Genomic DNA, 24,172 nt, shown 5'->3' on the forward strand with positions numbered 1-24,172 from the left:
GGGTGCCACAGTGTTGGTTCCGGATGGTAGAGACACCACCAGCCTGAGTCCTTGAGGGAAGCAAGATGGAGTAGAGCCTCCTTGACCTAAGATAGACGTGTCCGTCTGAGCAGTGAGAAACCAACCTTGTCTCCTTAAGCCCCTGAGACTTGGAGTTGCTACTGCAGCATAACCCAGCCCATCCTGACTAATGCATCCTAACTCCTTTCTGAAATAGTACAGGCCACCTAGCAAACAGGCAGGAAGGTGGATTATTCCCTTTGAGACTGTAAGCCCTGTGAATCTAGAATTTATTCTTTATTTTACATTTTTTTAATGTTTCTTTATTTTTGAGAGAGAGACAAAGTGTGAGCAGGGTAGGGGCAGAGAGGGAGGGAGATTCCAAAGCAGGCTCCAGGTTTGGAGCTGTCAGCACAGAGCCTGATGCAGGGCTTGAACTCATGAATCTCAAGATCATGACCTGAGATGAAGTCGGACACTCAACTGACTGAGCCACCCAGGCGCCGCTAGGATTTATTCTTGAACAATGAATGGCAGGTCAAGGTGTCCTCAAGTCGAGGACATTCAGACTGAGCTGACCATGGTGTGAGCTTGTCGGCTCTGACCTGGACACCAAGGTCACAGCTCTTCTGGTAGAGCTGGCCTGTACATCGTGCTCATCTGCACTGCAGCCCTGGAGCTGTAGGCTGGAAATGGACTCTCTGGAGCCTTCCGGCCATCCCACACCACTCTGGTGAGAACCTGTCCCTCCCTGTTGGAGTTCTCCCTGACCTGTTAGTCAACCTCCTCCCTATCTTGTTTGTTTTTCTGGTTCATATTCACGAATGGCTGGTCAGGAGTGGTTGCAACCTTCACTCAACATCGCCATCTGTACCAACACATGTGTAAGGGGAGATGGCGGGCACAGTGGGGTAATGTGCACAAACTTCTTCATAGGACTCTAATGGGAAAAAAACTAACTTTGTTTTCGACTTGCCAGCGCCCCCTGCTCTGAGCCCTATCCCTGCTAATGGAAAACAGCAAACTTGCTCTGTAATGGTGATGATCTCTCTGGATTTATTTTAGTCTTCCAACTTTCAAATATTCTTCCTTTCCCCCTGTGCAAGCCTGCGTAATCGCTGTTTCCGACTTCATGGCCACAGGCTTTGCTTTATCTTTCATACTAGCCCAGGGCCACAGAGAACACTGACTGTTTGGGTTTCACCCTTGCAGAGGGAGCCCCTCACCCAGGTGTGGGGATCAGTCCTGAACTGGCTAAGCCAACCTCAGCAGAGCCATCACCCTGTGCTTGGTGTCTGGGGCTGAGCACCTGACACAAGTTCTGACCTGCATCACAGGGGTAGATATCTGTCTTGCCTTGTGGCTTGCTGTAAAAAAGAAACAAAGGAAAAGTAATGGAACTTGTTTTTTTAAATTTATTTTTGTACGTTTATTTATTTTTGAGAGACAGGGACAGAATGTGAGTGGGGGAGGGGTAGAGAGAGAGGGAGACACAGAACCCAAAGCAGGCTCCAGGCTCTGAGCTGTCAGCACAGAGCCTGACACGGGGCTCGAACTCATGAGCCTTGAGATCATGACCTGAGCCGAAGTTGGACACTTAACCGACTGAGCCACCCAGGCGCCCCAAGAAATTGAATTTGTTACCCAAATATTCCCCAAAAGAAAGATCCAAGCCCAGATGGTGTCTCATACAAACACAGAGAATAGAGGAAGGGTGAACACTGGCCACTCAGTTCCTTTTCTGAGGCCAGCACCACCCAGGACAGAAAGCTGGCAAAGAGATTACAGAAGAAAGTTACAGACCAATAGGCCAGGTTAATGTAGACTTAAATATCCTTATCAAATATTAGCAAATCAAACCCAACATTAATGTAAAAAGATAACACATCATGACAGAGTAGGATTTATTCCAGGAATGCAAGGTTGTTTTAACGTTTGAAAATCAGTCAATGCATGCTTCTCTCACTCAGCCTCCCTGCCAGCCCTGCAGATTATAGAGCTATGAGCACTTAAGCTCCTTACATGTGTTTCAGAATGCGGTACTTTTTGGATTTTAGGAAATTATATGACACCCCCAGCAGGCTCTGAGGCAGCACTTCCTAATCAAATGCATTAGTTAATGGTTCTGCAGAATATAAAGAATATTCTCACCAAGCAAAGTGACTCAAGACTGCAAATAGCCTCATATTAGATCAGTTTAAAGTCTTGCTGCCCAATGGCCTCAAATTTAACAAAGTGAAAACATCTTTCTGGTTTTCAAGACTTTTTGAAGGGGCACCTGGATGGCTCAGTTGGTTGAGCATCCAACTCTTGATTTCGGCTCGGGTCATGATCTCATGGTTTGTGGGTTCCAGCCCTGTGTCAGGCTCCACACTGACAGCCTGGAGCCTGCTTGGGATTCTCTCTTTCCCTCCCTCTCTCTCTGCCCCTCCCCTGCTTGCGCACGCATGCACTCTATCTCTCAAAATGGATGAACTTAAAAAAAAAAACAGACTGTGTTATAGTTTGGATATGAACCCCTCTTTAATTGTAGCCAACCCTACTGCTGCTTTAATTTGCATTTCTCTGACTACTTGTGAGGTTGAGCCCTATTCATAATATTTGAGTCATTTATGTGTCTTGTTTTCTTACTGGTCTGTTAAAAATTGTAGGTACAATTGCATACTAAGGATTTTAACTCTTTGCCTTTCATACTTATTTTTTTATGATTCAACAATTTTATACATTACTCAGAGCTCATAGTGATAAGTATATTCTTTCTAAAATTTTTTTTTTTATTTTTAGAGAGCAAGAAATCGAGCAGGGGAGGGGGCAGAGGGAGAGAGAGAGAGAAAGAGAAAAAGAATCCCAAGCAGGCTCCATGCTTAGTGTGGAGCCTGACATGGGGCTTGATCCCATGACCCTGGGATCATGACCTGAGCCAAATGATAAGTATATTCTAATTTGGGGTGCCTGGATGGCTCACTCAGTTAAGCGTCCCACTCTTGACTTCAGCTCAAGTCATGATATCAATGTTTTGAGAGTGGAGCCTGCTTGGGATTCTCTCTTACCCTCTTTCTCTCGGCCCCTCACCTGCTCATGCACATGCTTGCTCTCTCACTCTCTCAAAATAAATAAAATTTTTTAAAAAGTATAATCCCTTTTATCTATTTCTCCCATCCTCCACATTTCTGCCCTCTGATAACCACTATTTTGTTCTCTGTATTTAAGAGTCTTTCTTTTTTGTGTCTTTTTTTTTTCTTTGCTTGTTCCTTTGTTCCTTAAATCCTACATATGAGTGAAATCATATGGTATTTGTCTACCTCTGGTTTATTTCACTTAGCATTATGCCCTTCAGGTCCAACCATGTTGTCACAAGTGGCAAGATTTCATTATTTTGTATGGCTGTGTAATATAGTATTCCATTACCTATCTATTTATGTATTTATCTCACTCTTCTTTATCCATTTATCTATCAATGGACACTTGGGTTGCTTTCATATCTTGGCTATTTTAAATAAAGCTACAATAAACATAGAGGTGCATATGTCATATTGAACTAGTGTTTTGTTTTCTTTGGGATAATACCAAGTAGTGGGATTACTGCAACATGTGGCAATTCTATTTTTAATTTTGAAGAAACTCCAAACTGTTTTCCATGGTGGCTGTGCCAATATCCATTTCTACCAACAGTGCATGGGTTTCTTCTTCTCCATATCCTTGCCAGCACGTATTTCTTGCCTTTTTTATTCTGACAGGTGTGAGGTGATAGCTCATTGCGGTTCTGAATTTGCATTTCCCTGATGATGAGTATGGTTGAGTGTCTTTGCATGTGTTTGTTGCCTGTTTGTATGTCTTCTTTAAAAAATGTCTTTTGAGGGCCTCTGGCCATTTTTTAATTGGATGATGATGATGATGATGATGATTCTGGTGATGGGTTTATAAGTTCTTTATAAATTTTGGATGTTAACTCCTCATTGGATATATCGTTTGCAAGTATATTCTCCCATTTGGTAGGTTGCCTTGTCACTTTGTTGATGGTGTCCCTCACTGTGCAAAAGTTTTGTTTTGTTTAGATTTTACTTTATTTTATTTAAGATTTTATTTTATTTTTATTTATTTTTTAATTAAAAAAATTTTTAACATTTATTTATTTTTGAGAGACACAGAGAGAGAGAGAGAGAGAGAGTGTGAGTGGGAGAGGGGCAGAGAGAGAGAGGGAGACACAAAATCCGAAGCAGGCTCCAGGCTCTGAGCTGTCAGCACAGAGCCCAATGCGGGGCTCATACTCACAAACCGTGAGATCTTGACCTGAGCCGAAGTTGGATGCTTAAGTGACTGAGTCACCCCAGCGCCCCTTTATTTTATTTTTTAAGAAGTCTCTACACCCAACATGGGGCTCAAACTCACAACCGTGAGATGAAGAGTTGCATGATCCACTGACTGACCCAGCCAGGTGCCCCTGCAAAAACCTTTTTATTTTGGTGTAGTTGCAATAGTTACATTTTGATTTTGTTTCTCTTACCTGAGGAGACATATCCAGAAAAATATTTCTATGGCCCGTGTCAAAGAAATTATGGCCTGTTTTCTTCTAAGAATTTTATGGTTTCCGGTCTCAATTGCATATTAGGGCTTTTGACTCTTTGTCTTTCACATATTTTATAAATATTTTCTCAGCTTATCATTTGCTTTCTATGTTTTCTTACATCTTTTTCTAGGAAAATTTAAAATTTGTGCGCAGTCAAATATATCTTTTCCTTTTGGCTTTCTGGTTTCCAGGCTTAATACTCAGCAATTTCCACCTCCTTTATGTAAATGTTATTGTTTTCTCTTTTTAAATTTTTTTATTCTGTTTTCTAATACATTGTTTTTTATTTAAATATTTATTATGGAATTTTTTTAACATTTATTTATTTTTGAGAGACAGAGAGAGATAGAACACAAGCAGGGGAGGAGCAGAGGGAGAGAGGGAGACACAGAATTTGAAGCAGGATCCAGGCTCTGAGCGGTCAGCACAGAGCCCAACGTGGGGCTCGAACTCACGGACTGCGAGATCATGACCTTAGCTAAAGTCAGCTGCTTAACCAACTGCACCACCTAGGCACCCCTGGAAGTTTTTCTTTTTTTGAGAGAGAGAGAGATGGAGAGAGAGAGAGAGAGAGAGAGAGAGAGAGAGAATGTCAAGCAGGCTCCACACTGTTAGCACAGAGCCTGACTCAGGGCTCAATCCCATGAACTGTGAGATCATGACCTGAGCCAATATCAGGAGTCAGACATTCAACTGACTGAGCCACCCAGGGCCCCCCAATTGAACTTTAATTTAAACCAGTTCTAGGAGCACTTGGCTGGCACAGTTGGTAGAGCATGTAACTCTTGATCTCAGGGTTGTGAGTTTGAGCCCCACGTTGGATGCAGAGATTACTTAAAAAAATAAAATCATTTAAACCAGTTAGAACTGCATTGTCTACCTAGAACTTCCAAAACAATCTTAAAGAGGAGTGATAACCCCTGTCTTGATCCAGATTTTAGTAGAAACAACTTTGATATATCCATTTAGTTTGATTGATTGATTGATTTAAGTTTCCTTTACAATTTTGGGTTCTGGTAAATAGTCTTCATTACTTTTAAGTATATTCTATTCTTTTTAGAATAGAATATCTTCTATTCTTTTTAAATTTATGCCCTTATGAGGAAAAGATAGAGAATTATTTCAAATGTCTTTCTTTCTTTCTTCCTTTCTCTCTTTTTCTCTCTCTTTCTTCTCATCAAGTGCCTTTCTGAGTATCCATGGATATAATCACAAGATTTTTCTCCCTGATTTACAAGACAAGGAATTATCCTTTTTGTTTCCTAGAATACACCCTGAATGGCTTTCCTATTACTGCTATAGCAAACAACCACAAACTTAGTAGCTCAAACCAACACAAATTCATTATATTGTGTTCTAGGAAGAGTGTGCTGGTATTGTATGTGCCCTCCCTGACTTTTCTCTGCACTCTGCTCTGGTTTCCACCCCTTTAATTTGACCTAACCCGCTCTTGCTAAAGGCACTAGTGACTTCCATGTTGCCAAATTCCAGGGCCTCAGTTCCCCTATCTTCTGAGTCCTCTCACTAGAATTTGATGCTGTGGACTGTACCCCCTGTCCCTCCTTCCTCCCTCCCCTTTTCTTTCTTTTCTTTCTTTCTTTCTTTCTTTCTTTCTTTCTTTCTTTCTTTCATGTTTATTTCAGGGGCGCCTTGGTGGCTCAGTTGGTTAAGCGTCCAACTTCAGCTCAGGTCATGATCTCATGGTTTATGAGTTTGAGCCCCGTGTTGGGCTCTGTGCTGACAGCTCAGAGCCTGGAGCCTCTGCTTCGGATCCTGTGTCTCCCTCTCCCTCTGCCCCTCCCCTGCTTGTGTTGTGTCTCTCTCTGTCTCTCTGTCTTGTCTGTCTCTCTCTCTCTTTCAAAAATAAATAAACATTAAAAAATAAATTTAAAAAATTAAATATTTATTTTGAAAGAGAAAGCACAAGTGGGGGAGGGGCAGAGAGAGAGAGAGAGAGAGAGAGGGACAGAGGATTTGAAGCTGGCTCTGCCCTGACAGCAGAGAGCCCAATGCAGGGCTCAAACTCATATACTGTGAGATCATGACCTGAGCCAAAGTCAATGCTCAACCAATAGAGCCACCCAGGTGCCCCTTTTTCTTGTTTTTCTTTCTTTGACACAACCTCCCAGTCTATAATTTGTGTGATACCTGATGTTGGAATCCCTAAGTGTCTCTTCTCAAGGGTAAGCCCCTTATTCATCCCTGAGGCTTTAAATATCATCCATATCCAGTGACATTCAGATTTTTATATCCAGCTTAGACTACTCTTGTTGGCTTTAGACTCATAGCACTCTAGCTGCTTGTATGACACCTCCACTTGGATATCTTGGAAGCATCTCAAATTTAATATATTCAAAATGGATCTACTGACACGTCCCCTCCTTTCTGCCTGCCTCCAGCTCTCCCATCTCCCCATCTCAGCGAATGGTGCCTTTGTCCCTCTGGGACACTGACTTTCCTGTGTCCTTTCCCCTCTTCTCTTTAATCCTTTTCTCATCCAACACTTACTTGTTGATGCCTATTACATGCCAGGCACTCTGTCCCAGTGCTAGCAATATAAGCAACATTGTAGTGTGGGGGAACAGCCAAGAAACAGTAATCACATAAATAAACAAGATGATCACAGGGTGTAGAAAAGGTATGAAAGATTTGAATAGAGGAATTTGATGGACAGAGACCCAGAGAAGGAGCTGGTGATGAGAGCATTTGAGGGACAGTGCTCTGGGTGGAGGAATCCCCATTTGCAAAGGCCTGCGATAGAAAAGAGCAGAAAGGAGGTCAGCATGGCTGGAGCATAAGGAAGGGGGTGAAGAGGCCATGAGAAGAAGATGGGAGGCACACAGGAGTCACATCATGCAGGACGTCATTGAGAGCCATGAAAGATTCAAAGCGGGTGAGTTATATGATCTCACTTGTAGTTGTCAAAGACTGCTCCGGACTGATAATTGGTAAGGGGTTTCTTTTTGTGGGTGATGAAAATGTTCTAAACTTAGAACGTGGTGATAGTGGGGCGCCTGGGTGGCTCAGTCGGTTAAGCATCTGACTCCCGGTTTCGGCTCAGTTCATGATCTCACAGTTTCGTGAGTTTGAGCCCCACCTTGGGTTCTGTACTAACAGTGTGGAGCTTGCTTGGGATTCTCTCTCTCTCTCTCTCTCTCTCTCTCTCTCTCTCTCTCCCCCTGCCCTGCCCTCCTCTCTCTCAAATATAAATAAATAAACTTAAAAAAATAAAAAAAAAATAAAAAGAATGTGGTGATGGTGGCAGAACTCAGTGATTACACTGAAATAAAAAACAAAACAACAACAACAACAAAAAACCTGTCTGGTATGTGAATTATATCTCAGTAAAGCTGTTAGCAGGACAAAAGGAAATCACTCTGGGGTTGAGGGTGACCAGGCAGAGGACAAGAGGATAGCCCAGGAGATCAACCGTTTTCATCAGATGATGGAGGGATGACAGAGCCTGGGCCAGAGCGGTGCCTGCCTGTGGGTACCAGGCAGGATGTGGCGAATGTCAGGTGGGGGACGGGGAGGAAGGAGGGTTCCTTTCTCAAACTATTGGCAGCACAGCAGCAAGAATAATCCTTGAGAAAATAAAATGGGTCATTCCACTGTGCAGCTTGAGCCTTCAGTGGTTTCCCACTGCCAGTAGAACCATGTCTGGCTTCAGGCCCCCCAGCCTCAAAGCTGGGTTGCTTTTGCCAAATCACTCTGCCCTAACCAGGCCCTCTCATCTGTCAAATCCCAGTGTGAGTGACACTTTCTCAGCAACTTCCTCCAACCTCACATTATGTCAGGGGCTCTTGCTGTCCTGCACAGCACTTGTCAGGATCTGTAGTCATTGGCTGAGTTGCATAATCATTCCTTTTTTGTTCACCTCCCCCACTAAAACTGCAAGCTCTTCCAGGACAGGAATCTTTTCTCCTGTGATTATGCCTCCAGTGCTCAGGCAAGAGCACGGTATATGAAATGTACTGGAACATTGTCTGGGTGGATTGAATGCATGAAATGAATGTATATGTGAGAAGCTAGTAAGCAACGGGTCAAGGAACCTTCAGAAAGGAAAATCACATTACAAAGACTCAAAAATGTAAGGGACAACCCACAGAATGAGAGAGAGTATTTGCAAATCATATACTCGATAAGGGATTAATATCCAGAATATATAAAAAATCCTTAAAACTCAGACAAAACAACAACAATAACAACTACCACCAAATGAAAAATAGAAAAGGAACTTAAATACACATTTCTCCAAAGGAGATATACAAATGGCCCCGAAGCATATAGAAAGATGCTCAACATCTTCAGAGATGTTCATTAGAGAAATGCAAGTGAACACCACGGGGAGACACCACTTCACACTCCTTGACAGCTACTGTAAAAAACTAAAACCAAAAACAACTAGGAAATAACTAGTGTTGCTGGAGATGTGGAGAAATTGGAAGCCTTGTGCATTGCTGGTGGTGATGTAAAATATCTCAGTCTCTGTGGAAAACAGTTTGGTGGTCCTTAAAAAAGATAAACATAGAATGACACAGGATCCAGCAATTCCACTCCTGGGTATATACAGATACCCAGATCTGTATGAAACAGATACTTTTACCCCCAACGTTCAAAGCAGCACCATTCACAAGAGCTAAAAGGTGGGACCAACTCAAATGTCCATTAATGGATTAACAGATAAACAAGATGTAGTATATACATATAACAACATTAGTTTGTTTTAGGAAGAAAGGAAATTCTGATAAGGTCTATTCTAATGGATAGACCTTGAAAATATTGTGTTGAGTTAAATAACCATACACAAAAAATATTCTACGATTCCACTTATGTCAGGTACCTAGAATAGGCAAATTTCTAGAGACAGAATAGAGGTCACTGGGGACTGGGGGAGTCAGTGCTTAAATGGTAGTATTTCAGTTGGAGAAGATGAAAATGTTCTGGAGAAAGATAGTCGTGATATTTGCACAACATTGTGAATGTATTTAATCCCATTCAATTGTACACTTAAAAATTGCTAAAAGGGTAACTTTTTTGTTAGGTATATTTTACCACAGCAAAAAAATTTTAAACATAAGGAATAACGTTAGCCATCAGTACACTTTGAACACCTGGCTGCAGGATTCAACCACAGTGAGTGACCAGGCTAAAGCCTTGGGAGACCAGGGTCAATACCTAAAAAGTTCAAAACCAACGGTTGTCGCATTCCGCCTTGAAGGAGGTGCGCTGAGCCAACCGAAGGGGGCGTGTTAGGATCCCCTTTTACCAGCCTCGCTCTGCGGCGGACCGCCTCCTTTGGGAGAGCCAGGCTCCTCCCCTGGGACGCTCCGCCTCCGCCTTTGTTTATACTGCTCCAAATGTACGAATTCACGGTGGTTGGAATAGTTGAGGAGTCTTCACTAGGTGTGGGAGAGGCGATCTCCTGTAATACAATCGGGATCGCGCAGCTGGAGGGGCAAAGCCAGGCAGCGCGGAGGTGGGGATGCTCTTGGGACCCTAGTCCCCGGCTCTACCCACTGCGCCCGCGTGGCTGTCTGAGTGTCCAGCTCCAAAGTGTGGTCCCTGCCCGCAAGCACGTTCGGGAGGCTGCTGGTGCTGAGATTCCAAGACGATGGGGAGAAACGCGCGTCCTGACGTTCTCAATCTTACCACTAAGAGAATTGTAAAGTTTTGCATCTGCAAATAGTTAAGTGTTGAGCATTAAAACGATGAAAAATACCGAGAAACAAAACAAAACAAGACAATTCACCCACGCTGGCACCATCCAAAGTCCCTATAAACATTTTAGATTATACCTTGTATGTGTGTATATACATACATATACACACACACATTCTATACATGTGTGTAGTTATACATATTTCAGAAAACTGAGCTGTACTATTGTTTCATGAATTGCTTTTCACGTAACAAGTATTGTAAACGTCTTTTCAAAAATATACTCCTAAATCACCATTTTTAATCATTGTGGAGTATTCTATTATAGAGATCAGTTTTTCTCAATTTCTTTTTTCATGATTGTCACCCAAAGGAAACTTTTTGGACAGTTTTCCCCCTAATGCCTCCCCACATGAAATGTTAATAGCATAGACATATGGTATATCTTTTTAGGTGGCCATAAAGCATGGTAGTAGCAAAGATTGTATTTGCCTTTCCCCCACTCAAGAACTAATTTTTGACACCCTTAGGAGGTGATATCACTCCAAGTAAGAATGTATGGTAAAGCTATACCCCAATTTATCCAATACAACAATAGACATTTAAAGTTATGTTCTATAATTTCCCCATTTCAGGCTGCAATAAACATTCTTATAATTTTTTATAAAAGTAAGCTCTACGCCCAACAGTGGGCTCAAACTCACCACCCCAACATCAAGAGTCCCATGCTCTACCGACTGAGACAGCCAAAAAAAATATATTGTAAGTTTATTTATTTATTTTGAGAGAGAGAGATGGCGGGGAGGGCAGAGAGAGGGAGACAGAATCCCAAGCAGGCTGCACACTGTCAGCACAGAGCCTAATATGGGCTCGATCCCAGAACAATGACATCATGACCTGAGCTGAAACCAAGAGTTGGATGCTCAACCTACTGAGCCACTCAGGCACACTAAGGGACATATATTTTCAAGACTTTGAATATATATTGCCAATAGTCCTTCAGGCAGACTGTACCAATTTACATCCCAACAGCAGTGCAATGCATATGCATGGCATCTCCCTGCATTCTTTCCCTTTCCAGCTCTATTATTACTCTTTTTTAAAATAGTATTTGTTTGTTTGTTTAGAAAAAGAGAGAGAGAGCGTGTAGGAGGGGCAGAGAGAGAGGAATCTCAAGCAGGCTCCACACTGTCTTCGAGGAGCCAGATGAGGGGCTGGAACTCACGAACTCTGAGATCACCACCTGAGCGGAGATCAGGTGTTGGATGCTTAACTGATTGAGCCACCCAGGTGCCCCATATTATTACTCTTTTTAACAGTCATTACTTTGAAAATTAGTGGTGAAAGGTGTTGCATTGTTTTTTACTTTAATTTGTATTTCTTTGGCCACAGTGTTTTAATGTAATGTTAATATAGTTTTACATGGTCCATATACCACTTATTAATTTTGTAATCTGCTCTTTTCCCACATACAATTATATCACACACATTTCTTCACAATATCAACAAATCCATAAAAACATAATTTTAATGGCTGCAATGTGTCATCACAAAAATTAAGTGGAATATACCAGTTTCTATTAAAACTATGATGTCATTAATTTTAAGACACACTATTTATGTACTACTAAAAAAATGCTGCCAAGTAAACTATAACATGCCACTGGTTTTTAAAACACATCCCTATATTAGAGAGGTTAAACTGTGAAAAGATATTATTTTAGAATTGATGAAAGATATAGATGATGAATAAATACATGCTTTATCTCTGTGTGGGAAAGGGCTTTCGAAGCTTAAAGATAAAAGAAAGTATCCATGGCTTTGACTTCATCAAAATTAAAAACTTCCTTATTTCTTTTTTTAAGTTTATTTATTTTTGAGAGAATCCCAAGCAGTCTCCGCACTGTAAATGCACAGCCCACCTAGGGCTCCATCTGATCTGATGAAGTATAAGATCAAGACCTGAACTGAAATCAAGAGTCAGATGCTTAACTGACTGAGCCACCCAGGTGCCCCAAAACTTCCTTATGTCTTATTAAAACTATAACAAGCAAAAGGTAAGTGAACAGAAAGATATTTGGGGCAGCTGTGGCCAAGGGTTAATAGCCTTAAAAAGACCACAAGATCACTGGAGAAAGCAATCAAACTGCCAATTTATGTAAGAGGGAGTTGGCTATAAATGTATAAAATTTATTCTACCTCACTAGTAATCAAACAGGTGCAAATTAGAGATATGGTTTTTCTCAGTGTTACATCACCAAAGATTAGTGGAAAGGAAATTTTCAGTGCCAGCAAAACAAGGGATATGAAACCCTCACATACCACAGAGAGGATTTGTCAAATGCTCTAGCCTTTATTAGGGGCCTTCAAAAGACTCAGATCCTTTCATTAAATAATTTTACTTCTAGAAATTTACCCTACAGAAATGATCAAGTCTTTCTGTGATAATGATACATTACATTGATTTTTTTAAAGGATTTTTAAGTACCTCTACACCTTATGTGGGGCTCAAACCCACAATGCCAAGATCAAAAGTTGCATGCTCCACTGACTAAGCCATCCAGGCACCCACATTCTTATTATGGGAGAAAATCACAGGAAACTGTAGGAAAAAAACTAGGAAAAATAAACATCTTAGAAGTGTGGCCATATTGTTAAAAGGTAGAAACATGATTTTTTTAAATGCACTACCAAGGAGATCAGGGGTTTTCCCTCATCTGATCATAAACCAGTGTTCTTTGGTCATTTAATAAGACCTGAACTCTCAAACGCTGTAACCTATTAAGACGACACCTCCGGATGTTAATTATACCTTAATTAAAACAAAAAATTAGAAGAAACCTCTGGGAAGTGTCTTTGTGGTATCCTGGAGAGAGCATCCAAAAGCAAAAAAAAAAAACCAAAAAAAAAAACCAAAAAAAAAACCGGGGGCGGCTGGGTGGCTCAGTCGGTTAAGTGTCCGACTTCAGCTCAGGTCATGATCTCACAGTCTGTGAGTTCGAGCCCCGCATCGGGCTCTGTGCTGACAGCTCAGAGCCTGGAGCCTGCTTCAGATTCTGTGTCTCCCTTTCTCTCTGCCCCTCCCCTGCTCATGCTCTGTCTCTTTCTATCTCAAAAATAAATAAAACATTTAAAAAAAAATCTCAAAAGCAAAAAAAAAAAAAAAAAAAAATGTTTTCCTTACTTGTGAACCACCCAGAAATGGACCTCCTGTCTGGAAGATTTGAGAGTCCCACGTCTTGGTGACTTCAGCCAAAATGCCATTTCCTCTAGCTCCGTTTTCATTTGAGGGCAGGCAGCATTATTCACCCTGACTGTTCTTTCTGTGTCCCTCTCACTCCTAGCCATGGAATTTTCCTTTACCAACAGCTTGTATTGCTCCCTGTTGAAGATCTGCTCATGCCTTCCCCTTGCACTTGGAGTTAACACCCTTGCCAAGACCTAAATGGCCCGTCAGGATCACCCTACCTCTGGGATCCTATCTTGGATCATCGTCCCCCTTTACTCCATTGATGAATCTTTCTCTAGTTTTCTCAAACCTGTCAAAACTGGATGCGGCTTCCAGATTATTACACTTGGGCAGGAACAAACTTTCGCCCAAGGATTTCGCCCAAATCCTTTCATGGTGGCATTCAGAGAGGCCTTCACTAACTGTCCAACACTACCTTATTGCTAACTTGTTTATGGCCTGTGTGCGTAGGTTTGAGGTGGAGAGGACAAGCAGGTAAGTTCCCTGCAGTGCTGGTGGGGACCAGGAACACCACTCATCTTGTGCCATATGCTCACATGGGGTGACCGGCGTCTCCACCGAGGAAAGGGACTTAATAGTACCCACTTATCCTTGGAAGAATTAAGCGGGAACCTGCTCAGGAGAGCCGAGTCCGGCGCTGATGAAGTGCAGTGGGACACGGCTTCCGGCCACCCTTTCTCGTGGCAGCGCCCCGCGGCGTTCAGGGCCTGCCTACTGAGCACCGCGGGGGGGGGCGGGGGGGAGGGTCGCGTGGGTGCGAGTTCGTTAGGGCAAAAGCCAGGTACGCGACTGAAGCACGCGCAGGAGACCCCGCGCGGGTCCGGGCCTCAGGCCCGACGGTGGCAGGTAAGGGGAGCGGAGGCACATACGCCTTGGACATGCTTCCGGTGTCGCAGCCCCCAGGAGAGGCCCAGGTGGTCATAGGCTGGTTCTAGGGAGAAAACGGGTATAGGCGGCGCCAGGGCGGGGAGCGGCTGTCCCTTCAGGTCAGCCCGGAGCGCGGATAATAGGCTAGAGTAGGGGTAGGAACGTAGCCACCGTACCACATCCCGGATCTCGGGACTGCCTTTCATATAGTTACTACAGGGATGGATTGCCGCCATTCCCCTCCCCCACTTTGGCGGGTAAGGGGACAGAACTGTTTGGAGGAAGACGCATGCGCATGAAACTAAATCATAAACGGCAGAGGCTCGAAGTTCAATAATCGCGGAATGGCGCAGGCGCAAGAAAGCCCGGCGGGTTTATGGAGGTGGGAGGGGGAATGAGCCCAAAACGCGTGCGCACAATCATATGCTGCCTAGAGGGAGGCCCGTTCATGAAATTACGCATGCGTCTGAGCTCTGTGTGACGCAAGGGGGCGGTGCGGGCACCTAGCTGCGCGTGCGCAGAGCTTGTTCAAAGGGCCTTATTTAGGTTGCGCAGGCGCCCGTTGGCCATTTCTTCTCAGCCACGCCGAAGTCGTGTGTTCAGGTAGGTGAGTGTCGCTCTGTGTTTGCTACCCAGCGGCCCCCGAGGATGTCATTTTTTCGAGGACTGCTTATCCCTAGCCCTCGGTAGTGCCTGTGGGGCCCTGGCAAGGTGCGGGCTGCAACTAGAAGCCAGAAGTAATTCGCCGAGTAGCGGCGGGGCCGCCGAGGCCTGCAGGCCGCGTCGACTCTATTGTGTGAGATGTCGGAGGAGGCGGAGCGGAAGCGGCCGCCGCCATTTCCTTGCCTCCACGCTGGCGCTAGGCCAGGGCCCCCTCGGCTTGGGGCACCGGTACTTGGTGCCCACAGCGGCTTCGGGCTCCCGGCCGTTGGCCAAAGAGGTGTTGGTGTTGGAATTGCTGGGTTTCGGGCGTCTGCACGGGCTCGCCTCATACTCGGGCGCCGCGGACCGTCGGGCGCCTCGAGGGCGGAGGGCTGTTGAATTTTAACATTTCCCTGTTCTGACGTTCATCCCTCGCCTTGCAGTCTGTTTGGACGCCAGGACCCACTAAGAGACAATGATGTTGGGCACCGAAGGCGGAGAGGGATTCGTGGTGAAGGTCCGGGGCTTGCCTTGGTCTTGCTCAGCAGACGAAGTGCAGCGTTTTTTTTCTGGTGAGTTTGAAGCGGAGGCGGGAGTTCGGGGCCGGAGCCGGCGGACGGGCAGGCGGGCCGTGAGGCGGTCGGGCCAGGGCGGGGCGGGCCGGGCCTGGGGCGCCCCCTGGCGGGGCGCGGGAGGCAGCCGTTCCCTCTGGGCTGCTCGCGCCCCGCTGGCCGCTGTTACGCAATGGAAATTGCGAAAGCCCCGCCCGCCCTCCGAGTCCTCTTGGGGGGAGTGCGGCCTCTCTGGCTGATTTTTTTTTTTTTGTTTGCTTTACCTACGTTTAAGCACTAGTCTTCTACGGCTATCTTTTCGAAAGGATAAATGGGATTTCTCTCTTCATCTTGAGAAAATTGCCCAGTTGCTGGGCAAACAATACTAACATTTTGCAAAACCTTGAAGTGTAACAACTTACTCCCAATTTTGGTATGTTCTTGAAGCAGGGTATTTGACTTCAGAAAGTTAAAATGTCACTTGTTAATTTCAGACAATTTTCCAAATCAAGATTTGGTAATTGTGACGAGTTCTTGCTCATTCTAGTTCTTGATCTGGCTCACTTTACAGTTGAGGACACTGAAGCCCAGGGAAATTTACTTGTCTGTGTAGCTCTTTTCCAGTATGTAGGTTTTCTGAATAATTTCTACTAGAATGTCCTTGTTCTCATTGCTAGTGTGAGTTTAGGCTGATAAAGATATATTTGGAAGAAATTTACAGGTTTTGGAAGGACACTTGTAGTATTGACTTACTGTCTGAATTTAGCCTGGGTAACGGAAAACGACCTGTAAAACGAGAACCAAGTACACTGGAAGCCACCTTGCGGTGAGCAAGACTGAGTTTGGCTTCAGCTGTGCAACTTGGAGCATTTTAGCTTGCTAACATTGATCCCCACTTAGGTGAGTACTGGCCCTGCAAATTTGGATTCACAGGAGAAATTGTAATGTTGCTGCTAGTAAGGTAAAACCACGTGCCCTGGACCAAAACTTGAAACAGTACCCAGAAAATGCCATAAAATCAAAGTCCAGACTTATGAGGGGTTTCAAAGGATGTTCAATGGAGAAGACTTGGAAATCAATTTTGTTAAACTGTTTTGGATTTTGGGTTTTCTTGAGGTAATGGAATGTATCATCTAGGGAGTAAGGAAGTTTGGGAGAAGTTAACGGCTTAAGTTCTAGAAAGCGGCTCTGGGATTTGGTAACATTGCTCATTCTAGGCTTTGCAAAAGCTCTGTTTGTAGTGGAGCATGAATAGGCGTTTCATCTATATCACCCAGAGGTGGTTTTTTTTTTTTTTTGTTTGTTTGTTTGTTTGTTTTTAGTTTTAAATTCTGTATTAACGGTTGTTTTCTTTCCAGACTGCAAAATTCAAAATGGGGCTCAAGGTATTCGTTTCATCTACACCAGAGAAGGCAGACCGAGTGGCGAGGCTTTTGTTGAACTTGAATCAGAAGATGAAGTCAAATTGGCCCTGAAAAAAGACAGAGAAACTATGGGACACAGATATGTTGAAGGTTTGATTTATGTTGCCCTAGTAACAGTAAATAAAAACATTAAACACATAGAGCTCTATCTTACCCCTTCTGAATTTTAGGTATTTGACCGCATGGAAATGGTCATCTAAGGGAGTTTATGGCAGCTCTTCCTAGATTATCTAAAGACCCAGGAAGTCTGAACTTCATTCTCTGACTTTCCAAAATTGACTAATTCTAAGCACCTCTTTCAGTATTCAAGTCAAACAACGTTGAAATGGATTGGGTGTTGAAGCATACTGGTCCAAATAGTCCTGACACGGCCAATGATGGCTTTGTACGGCTTAGAGGACTCCCCTTTGGATGTAGCAAGGAAGAAATTGTTCAGTTCTTCTCAGGTATGTAGTTGTGTTTGTTGCTGAGCAGTGAGTTCTGGCTAGCTTCTGGCAACATGTGATTTAATAGACCTTAAAGTTGAGTAGCTTAGATATTTAAACAGGTGTGAGTATATACAGGTGAATTAAATGTTTTCTTCTTCCTGGAGACCTTCAAATAATTTAAGCCCATCTTAAAGGTGGAAATTAAGTACTTTGAAAATGCTAACTTTGCCTATATTTAGTATTGTAGTTCAGAGTAGATCTTTGAGGATTGTCCTCAACAGCTTAACTACTTCCTCACAATGCTGTTCAGCAAAGTACTTCAAGTTAAAGGTAAGATCCCTTAACATTAGATTAGTTTGAGTTAGGTTGTTGTGATTTATGGCAAGTGCCTATGTTTTAAGACAAATTGGGTCATGGGCCCAGAAACATCTCTAATGGCCTAACTCTTAGTGGGGAAAAAAAATACGGAAGCAACTGGTTGTTGTAGCCAGGGAATTATGAACTTAATTAAAATCTAATGTAAGAGTAGTTTGAATGTAGTCTCATTGTCTGAAATAAAGAAAGTATTTTGAAACTGTTCTGGGCCTAAAGTATTTGAATGTTTTTATGCTGAAGAGCTGGTAAAATTGCATGTGTAGAAGAATGTTAGATCATATATTTTAAGTACTATTTTAATACTCATGTGATAAGTGGAATTAAGAAATCCTTTCATGGTTCAGTATAGTATGTATGAAAATCTTGACTTAGATATGTATCAAGTCCTAATATTTTGCCAGAATTCTTGAAATCAAGTCTGCTTTGATTGTTTTTGTCTAAATTGGTGAGAATTGAATGCTATCTGTCAACGTTAAATATGAACATAATTTCATATCTTCTAGGAAAGTGCTTTAAGCCCTTTTTGTAAGCTTGGGAATGTATCCACGGAAAGGATTTTTCATAGACGGAATTTCCAGAAGTGAATCATACTACTATTAGAGCATAAGAGTGCATGATTGTGCTGTGTAGATCAGTTGTTTGTTGAAAAGTTTAGATTGTATGTTTGTCAATTATATGACTTAAGCAATGTTTCAATTTGTATATGAAATGTTTAAATGTGTAATTTTTTTTAAAAGTTGAAGTTCCACTTAGAACATTGAAATATAAATTGAGGTAAAAGGTGTTTTAAGTATAGTAACTGTTGTATTTAATGCTTGAAACTTTATTAAATTCTTGTGTAATTCTCAACATTAATTTGCATAGATTAGAGTGTTAATTGTTGAATTCTTAATGCATCCTGTGTTCAAGTTTTTTTCTTACATACTGTGCCATGGGGTGTGTTAAGAATTGAGTTATACTTTGTAATAATGGAACTTCATATTACAATGCATATGTAAAAAAGTACTTGTTGAAAGCATACCGTTCACCTAAAGTTAAAATTCTGGTTTATTTAAAGCTATAAGAAGAATCATTTCTGGGCTTGTGATGTTAATATTGCCCCCCTACTGGGGTTATTTGTCCTTGGGTTGAAGGGTTGGAAATCGTGCCAAATGGGATAACATTGCCGGTGGACTTCCAGGGGAGGAGTACGGGGGAGGCCTTCGTGCAGTTTGCTTCACAGGAAATAGCTGAAAAGGCTCTAAAGAAACACAAGGAAAGAATAGGGCACAGGTGGGGATGGATGGTTGGTTGGATTTGTCACTTTTCTTATGGTAAACAATTAAATCCATATTCTCTCTGCTTAGAAGAAAAACCTGTTTTCTAGTCCCAATTGATGTTTTGCCAAAATTTTCAAATTCCCTATATTAAAGTCCCATAAAGCATTCAGATTAAAGTTTAGGTTTTAAAATTGTCCCCAGTTAATTTGGTCTCCCTTACGATACTGTAAGATTCCAAGATTCCTAATTCTAATCAATAGAGTTGAGAGACTATGGCTTTAAAAAATGTTAATGCAAACCTGGCTTTAGCTGTAATAACACCCACCTAGTAAATTAATATTACCATAAGAAAATGTGATACTTTCTGATCTTGTTTTTAAAGTTGAAATGCAACAAACTTTTTCTTGCTGTATAAATATTCTGCATATGTATTAATAAGCATAGCTTTCAAGAAATTGTCACAAAAGGTTTTATTCTCTTTGCTTGTGACTATTTTTCATTGAAGCATGCGCTTACCTATGCTGATTTCTACTAAAAGCATAGGCCTGGGGTATTATTGGCGAAAGAAAATGTGTAGTGTGGGCTAGACTGTTGGTGGAGGCTGGCTTTTTAGCCCACTTGCTATACATGATGCCAATGGATTTAAGACATGAAATGTTGAAAGTTGAGTGGAATTCTTTCCCTCCTAAAACATTTATTTGTAGTACTCCTCTCTACCCCTAAGGTTGGGCTCTCTGCCTCAGAGGAGTGAGTTATACTATATAAATACAATTTACATTAAATCTTACAATTGAGTGAATTTCTGGTCATTGCCTATGCAAATATAAGAAATCTGGCTTTAAATATTAGTCAGTTTCATGGCTATGACCACATTGTTTTCTTGTGTAACTAAATACCTGTATGAAATGAACTAATGTTTTTTCTCCCTTCCCCATCCCTTTCCTTCGTGAACAATGCTTTAGGTATATCGAAATCTTTAAGAGCAGTCGAGCTGAAGTTAGAACTCACTATGATCCACCACGAAAGCTTATGGCCATGCAGCGGCCAGGTCCCTATGACAGACCTGGAGCTGGCAGAGGGTATAACAGCATTGGCAGGGGAGCTGGCTTTGAACGGATGAGACGTGGTGCTTATGGAGGAGGTACGTCAATATGCAGATACCACAAGGTCTGTTGTTTGTGTAACTGTTTTCGTTTGATTGATTGTACTTCTTGTCTTCCAGGTTACGGAGGCTATGATGATTATAATGGATATAATGATGGCTATGGATTTGGGTCAGATAGATTTGGAAGAGGTAAGGTAAGAATTGAATTTCTCAACTAAAGGATACTTACACTCTTGTCCATCTAGACCTCAATTATTGTTTTTCAGGAATGTCTGATCACAGATACGGGGATGGTGGCTCTACTTTCCAGAGCACAACAGGACATTGTGTACACATGCGGGGATTACCTTACAGAGCTACTGAGAATGACATTTATAATGTAAGTGTAAGATAAGTTTACAGGTTGTCTATTTCAGGAGAGCATTAAAAACTTGGTTCTTAGTCTAAGTGAAACAGTACGCTATAAATTTGTGTTTTCTAACAATAGAGATTTGACTTTATTCTCTGAAATACTTATATTTAGTTCTTTTCACCGCTGAACCCTGTGAGAGTACACATTGAAATTGGTCCTGATGGCAGAGTAACCGGTGAAGCAGACGTCGAGTTTGCAACTCACGAAGATGCTGTGGCAGCTATGTCAAAAGACAAAGCAAATATGCGTAAGTGAGATTTAAGTGTCTTGGCCCCGGGGGTCTCTACAGATGGTTGAGTGACCAGTGTTTGTGATAGAGAAGTAGTAGGGATGTATGAGAAATTCGGTCTGATGAGTTAGTTCTTTGGTTTGTGTTTAAAAAATGTGGGTTTAGTGGGATTGGAAGGGGTTTGTGATGAGAACACGGACTTGAATTATAGCCTTAATTGACAGACTTAATTTAGATGAATGTTTAAATCAGAAGGCTGGTTTTTGAAGTGTGCATAGTCCAATTGCCTGAGAAGCAGCTAGAGTTTTTTTTTTTTTTTTTTTTTTTACCAAAAGTATTTGAAGTTCACAGATCTACTTGTTTAAGAACTTAAAAGTGCTTCTCTCTCTTTCTTTCACCAACAAAGACTTTCAAACTTTTTTTTTTCTCATTTCAGAACACAGATATGTAGAACTCTTCTTGAATTCTACAGCAGGAGCAAGCGGTGGTGCTTACGGTAGCCAAATGCTAGGAGGCATGGGTTTGTGTAAATATCACTTTAGTGTCTTTTTTTTAAGCTAACCTTGTATGCCTTTTCTCTCATTTCAGAACACAGATATGTAGAACTCTTCTTGAATTCTACAGCAGGAGCAAGCGGTGGTGCTTATGGTAGCCAAATGATGGGAGGCATGGGCTTGTGTAAATATCGTTAGTTTTTTTAAAAACCAAAACATATCTATATAAGTCGATTATATAAGTTAAGTTAATTTATATTTTAATGAGTTTAGCATAATTAAGTTAGGCAAAGAGTTTTCAATTTGAATTTTGTCTGGCTTATTTAAATCCTTGTGAGTTAATGTAAAAACTGTTTAGATGACTAGTTTTAAGTACTTTTGGGGGAGGGGATGGCAGAAACTAGTTCGGTTGTCTTTATGAAGTATAAGTCTAAAATTACTAAAAAGCACAGGATCAATAAATTCTTGGGCATAGTTGGGCATAATTAGGTGTTCAGTTATACCTGTGTATTGACATAACCTTACTGTATAAATTATGGGGTAAAACCCCACTAAATCCAGTTAAGCAGTATCCTAAGGTCTTCTCAAAATGCCTCTACTTTATGGAATCATGTGCATTTAGTCCTGCTGATGTGCATACTGTTGGCCTTTTGGTTTAAATGTTTGACTAGTTCATACGATGGATAGAAAGGTAGTTTTGGTCATAGGCAATAGGCAGAAGGAGACAGAGGATTATAGTACTATAAAATCAAAAGACTGGAAAATCATAGATTTAGAATTACAAGCCCGGTACCACCAGGTACCACATTACATATGGCACAGAGTTCTAATGTTCTCTTAACTTAACAGCAAACCAGTCCAGTTATGGTGGCCCAGCCAGTCAGCAGCTGAGTGGTGGTTATGGAGGCGGCTATGGCGGCCAGAGCAGCATGAGTGGATATGGTAAGTGTGTTTTTCTGTATACTTGAGATAAGTTTTAGGCAGGTTTCTTTAGTTGGGGGAATATGCAGGCTTCTTTTTGGTGAAATTGGGGTTAACAAATAATATGCTTTTGATCCAAATGTAACTTGTTCTTTTAATAGCTTAATTTTCAGAACCAATCTTTGGGAGGGGGAGTGTTGTATAAATTATTAGTCATTGCAACTTGGAATAATGTCAAGCCAGAAAACATCTGCCTCCATTTATTAAAAAAATTGTTCATCTTTTTTTTTTTTTTTTTTTTTTTTTTCTGTCTTTTCGTTAGCATTAAATCCATTTTAGATGGAGGGAGAATTTTATAAAGTAGAATGGTGGTTGGGTTCAGGACCGTATTTACTAGTCAGTTTTATCCTAGGATTGCTTTTATTTGATTTTTTTTTTCAATTGGTCTAAAGAATGGTATTTTGGTATTATAGTCTTACCCTACAAAATCCTTTTGCAGACCAAGTTTTACAGGAAAACTCCAGTGATTTTCAATCAAACATTGCATAGGTAAATATTTTCTCAAAAAATATAATTTAAATTCCCAATAGCAAATACTGATATGTTGTAATAACACTATTTCTATAGCAGTCAATGGCTCTGACTTAACTCCATGGAGGCTGCCATTTTGGGCACAGTGAGTTGCCTTTAGTCCAACTTTTGTCGTCTCACTTCCTGCCCACCATGAATAGGAAAAGCAAGAGACTGCCCCTGTCCTCCCTATTCATATATGCCATTCGATGGACACATTGTGAATGTTTATGGTAAAATTTTTTTTTTAAAATGCCTTGTTTAGCTTTAAAAACAACATGAAGTAATTTTGCAATTTTTGAAAAACACTAGTTTTCCTTTAAACTTAATTTTCTATGTTGATCCTGAAGCATCCAATTAAATGGTAGCACGAGAGTCTGGCAAGTTGGTACTGCAGAGAAAAGGGGTTAATTGAGACTTGTTTGGAGTCGGGAGTCCCCTTTCCCAAACATGCTTCTCGCCACTTGGACAGCAGCCATTTGTACTCGTATACTTTTTAAACTTTTTCTTGGAATGCTATATTTTATTTGACTGATAATCTGGTAATTCTCCTGACTTGTCATATTGATCTCTTTGCAGGCAGCCAAGGAGCAGTGAACAGCAGCTACTACAGTAGTGGAAGCCGTGCATCTATGGGAGTGAACGGAATGGGAGGGATGTCTAGCATGTCCAGTATGAGTGGTGGATGGGGAATGTAATTGATCCTGATCACTGACTCTTGGTCAACATTTTTTAAAGAAAAAAGTTTAACAGTTTTGCAATACAAGCTTGCGATTTATGCTTACTCTAAGTGGAAATCAAGGATTGTTTTAAAGACTTAAGGTTCAGTATTTTTGAACACAAACTTTCATCTAGGATGTAACAACCGAGTAAACTATAACTGTTAAACAATTTTCAGCTTTTCTCTAGTTATATAGTAGGATGTACTTAAGCAGTAAGTGTATTTAGGTTAAAGCAGTTGAATTATGTTAAATGTTGCTCTTATACCACATTACATTGAACACTGTTTGGATGCATGTTGAAAGACATGCTTTTTTTTTGTAAAACTCAATATAGGAGCTGTGTCTACAATTAAAAGTGAAAACATTTGGCATGTTTGTTAATTCTAGTTTCATTTAATAACCTCTAAGGCACGTAAGTTTAAGCTTCTTTTTTTTTTTTTTTTTTTTTTTTTTTTTTTTTTTAATGGGGTTATAGTACGCTGAATTTTAATTTTTTTTTTTTTTTTTTTTTTTTTTTTTTTTTTAAGTTAATGGGGGAAATTTGAGACGCAATACCAATACTTTAGGATTTTGGTCTTGGTGTTTGTATGAAATTCTGAGGCCTTGATTTAAATCTTTCATTGTATTGTGATTTCCTTTTAGGTGTATTGCGCTAAGTGAAACTTGTCAAATAAATCTTCCTTTTAAAAACTGCA

General features: G+C 41.4%; 1 protein-coding gene across 9 annotated transcripts; it reads left to right on the forward strand.

The window, feature by feature from the left end:
- The first annotated feature begins 14,252 nt into the window (after positions 1-14,252).
- HNRNPH1 (heterogeneous nuclear ribonucleoprotein H1) lies at positions 14,253-24,172 on the forward strand. Of its 9 annotated transcripts, none has more exons than XM_049648995.1 (13): positions 14,253-14,324; positions 15,431-15,559; positions 16,897-17,052; positions 17,265-17,408; positions 18,899-19,037; positions 19,987-20,165; positions 20,247-20,318; positions 20,375-20,508; positions 20,653-20,788; positions 21,207-21,266; positions 21,359-21,448; positions 22,114-22,206; positions 23,335-24,172. In XM_049648995.1, exons 2-13 carry the CDS (start codon positions 15,463-15,465, stop codon positions 23,451-23,453), a joined length of 1,419 nt encoding a protein of 472 aa, XP_049504952.1. In that variant the 5' UTR covers positions 14,253-14,324; positions 15,431-15,462; the 3' UTR covers positions 23,454-24,172. The 9 variants fall into 9 exon arrangements, with proteins under 9 accessions (XP_049504952.1, XP_049504953.1, XP_049504957.1 ...); XM_049648996.1 differs by lacking the exon at positions 14,253-14,324 and adding an exon at positions 14,372-14,392; XM_049649000.1 differs by lacking the exon at positions 14,253-14,324 and adding an exon at positions 22,685-22,734 and having other exon boundaries at positions 15,463-15,559; positions 23,335-23,467.

This window comes from Panthera uncia (genome assembly GCF_023721935.1).
Source record: "Panthera uncia isolate 11264 chromosome A1 unlocalized genomic scaffold, Puncia_PCG_1.0 HiC_scaffold_17, whole genome shotgun sequence".
NCBI classification, from domain to species: domain Eukaryota; kingdom Metazoa; phylum Chordata; class Mammalia; order Carnivora; family Felidae; genus Panthera; species Panthera uncia.

Bases quoted from the DNA above. Each gene is read 5' to 3' on its own strand.
- HNRNPH1 (XM_049648995.1), top strand. From the start codon at position 15,463: ATGATGTTGGGCACCGAAGGCGGAGAGGGATTCGTGGTGAAGGTCCGG. The intron at 20,166-20,246 runs GTACGTCAATAT...CTTGTCTTCCAG, and splicing joins ACGTGGTGCTTATGGAGGAG to GTTACGGAGGCTATGATGAT. The intron at 22,207-23,334 runs GTAAGTGTGTTT...ATCTCTTTGCAG, and splicing joins GAGCAGCATGAGTGGATATG to GCAGCCAAGGAGCAGTGAAC.